The sequence below is a fragment of the Mesitornis unicolor genome, unplaced genomic scaffold (genome assembly GCF_000695765.1).
Source record: "Mesitornis unicolor isolate BGI_N332 unplaced genomic scaffold, ASM69576v1 scaffold46637, whole genome shotgun sequence".
Classification (NCBI taxonomy): domain Eukaryota; kingdom Metazoa; phylum Chordata; class Aves; order Mesitornithiformes; family Mesitornithidae; genus Mesitornis; species Mesitornis unicolor.
Genome location: NW_010196636.1, coordinates 23690 through 25079, shown reverse-complemented (window position 1 = coordinate 25079; position 1390 = coordinate 23690). Strand labels below are relative to the sequence as shown.

The window sequence follows — 1390 nt, the reverse complement described above, 5'->3', positions numbered from 1 at the left end:
GTGCAAATCAGAGGCCTCAACTTTAGGGCAGCCTCCGATTTTAAGCCACTGGGCCTTCACCCTCCCATCTGGATTTCATTTCTGGCATGGGCCGTGGTGGTGCCAACAGTATCTTGTACAATCACAGGTTAATTGTGAACATGGGGAATATTCTCATCAGAGTAAGTCAGTCCTTATCCTTTTTACCTCCCCATTTAAAAAAAAAAATTCCTCTGAGTGGGAATATCAAGCAAAAATAAATTAAATTTGACCATCTTGGACAATAACCACGAGGTTTTTCTCAGTACCTAACATCAATACAAGGCACGCCCAACAACACACACACCATAAGAGCACTGCAGAGCAGGGCAGGGCAGCCTGCCAGCCCAGACATCTAAGTGCTAACTGTTTGTATATTTGTCCGTTTGCTGCTGCCCTCTTTTCCGTGGCTGGCGCAGAGGAAGGTGGGCTCCTGCCCTCAGTCCCCAGCAGACCTCGTAGCAGATCCAGACCACAGCCTCCTCTCGTGGCATCACTTTCTGAAGCTGCTCTCTGGGATGGTGAGGGTGCGCCGCCTCAGCTTCCTTCCCGATCCTTCCTCCAGCAAGTAAGTGACATCGATAGCTGCAACAGAGCACAGGCTTTTGGTAAAGCTGAGGCGAGCAAGTTTTCCCGTTTCCCTACTCACGGCTCACAAGGACGTTTCCAGCCATGGTGGTATTCAAACCCCACTGGACAAGGTGCTGAACAACCTGACCTGAGTTTGGAGCAAGCCCTGCTTGAGTCGTGTCTGCACCGGACGACCTGCAGAGATCCTGCCCACCCAAACTCTTCTATGAGTCCGTGATCGTTTTGCATTAACTGCCAGAACACGAAAGAGACTGGACAGAGCCAATCCTTTAAATTAAAAACAGTGCTGCCGCTGCACCCACCCTACAGCTTAGATGATACCTACAGAAGTTACTCAGTGCTCAGTGGAAAACTCATTAAAGGTCAAAAGAGACCTTCCAAATTCCCCTGAGCCTTTCTCTGCTAAGTGGAATGATGGGAGGTAACCAGTCTTCAGAAAGTTTTTGTGGTTACTAAAACTGTTACACAAAACACTGTGTCACTGCAAGAAATTTAATTTGGAATTAGTGGAAACTGCCACTGTTGCAGAAGGAAACATTACTGGCAAGAAAATTAAGTATATTAATAAGGTCCACTACCAATACATTCAGACAAAAGCATCTATTTTATCAACATGGTCTGTGGCGAACTGAAAACAAAACAGTACAAGAAAAGCTACTGTGTAACCGTAGCATAAAACCTCACCATTTTTCCCTGGGATTTTCTCTAGGAGGTTTAGCAGGATCTGATTAAGCCTCTCTCTCTGAACATGCCGCCTTTCCTCTGGAGTGCACAGCTGCCT

The 1390-nt window shown here is 46.8% G+C and overlaps 1 protein-coding gene across 1 annotated transcript in view; it reads right to left on the bottom strand.

Annotated features, from left to right (window-relative positions):
• Positions 1 to 511: 511 nt before the first annotated feature.
• Positions 512 to 1390, bottom strand: part of LOC104543843 (histone-lysine N-methyltransferase ASH1L-like) — a gene marked incomplete at its 5' end in the record, with an annotated part of 23723 nt that continues 22844 nt past the window's right edge. Inside the window, 2 exons of the mRNA XM_010188545.1 lie at positions 512 to 603; positions 1294 to 1390. The exon at positions 1294 to 1390 is cut by the window's right edge and continues 226 nt beyond it. Coding sequence (XP_010186847.1) covers positions 512 to 603; positions 1294 to 1390 — 189 coding nt within the window. The remainder of the gene's footprint in view (positions 604 to 1293) is intronic.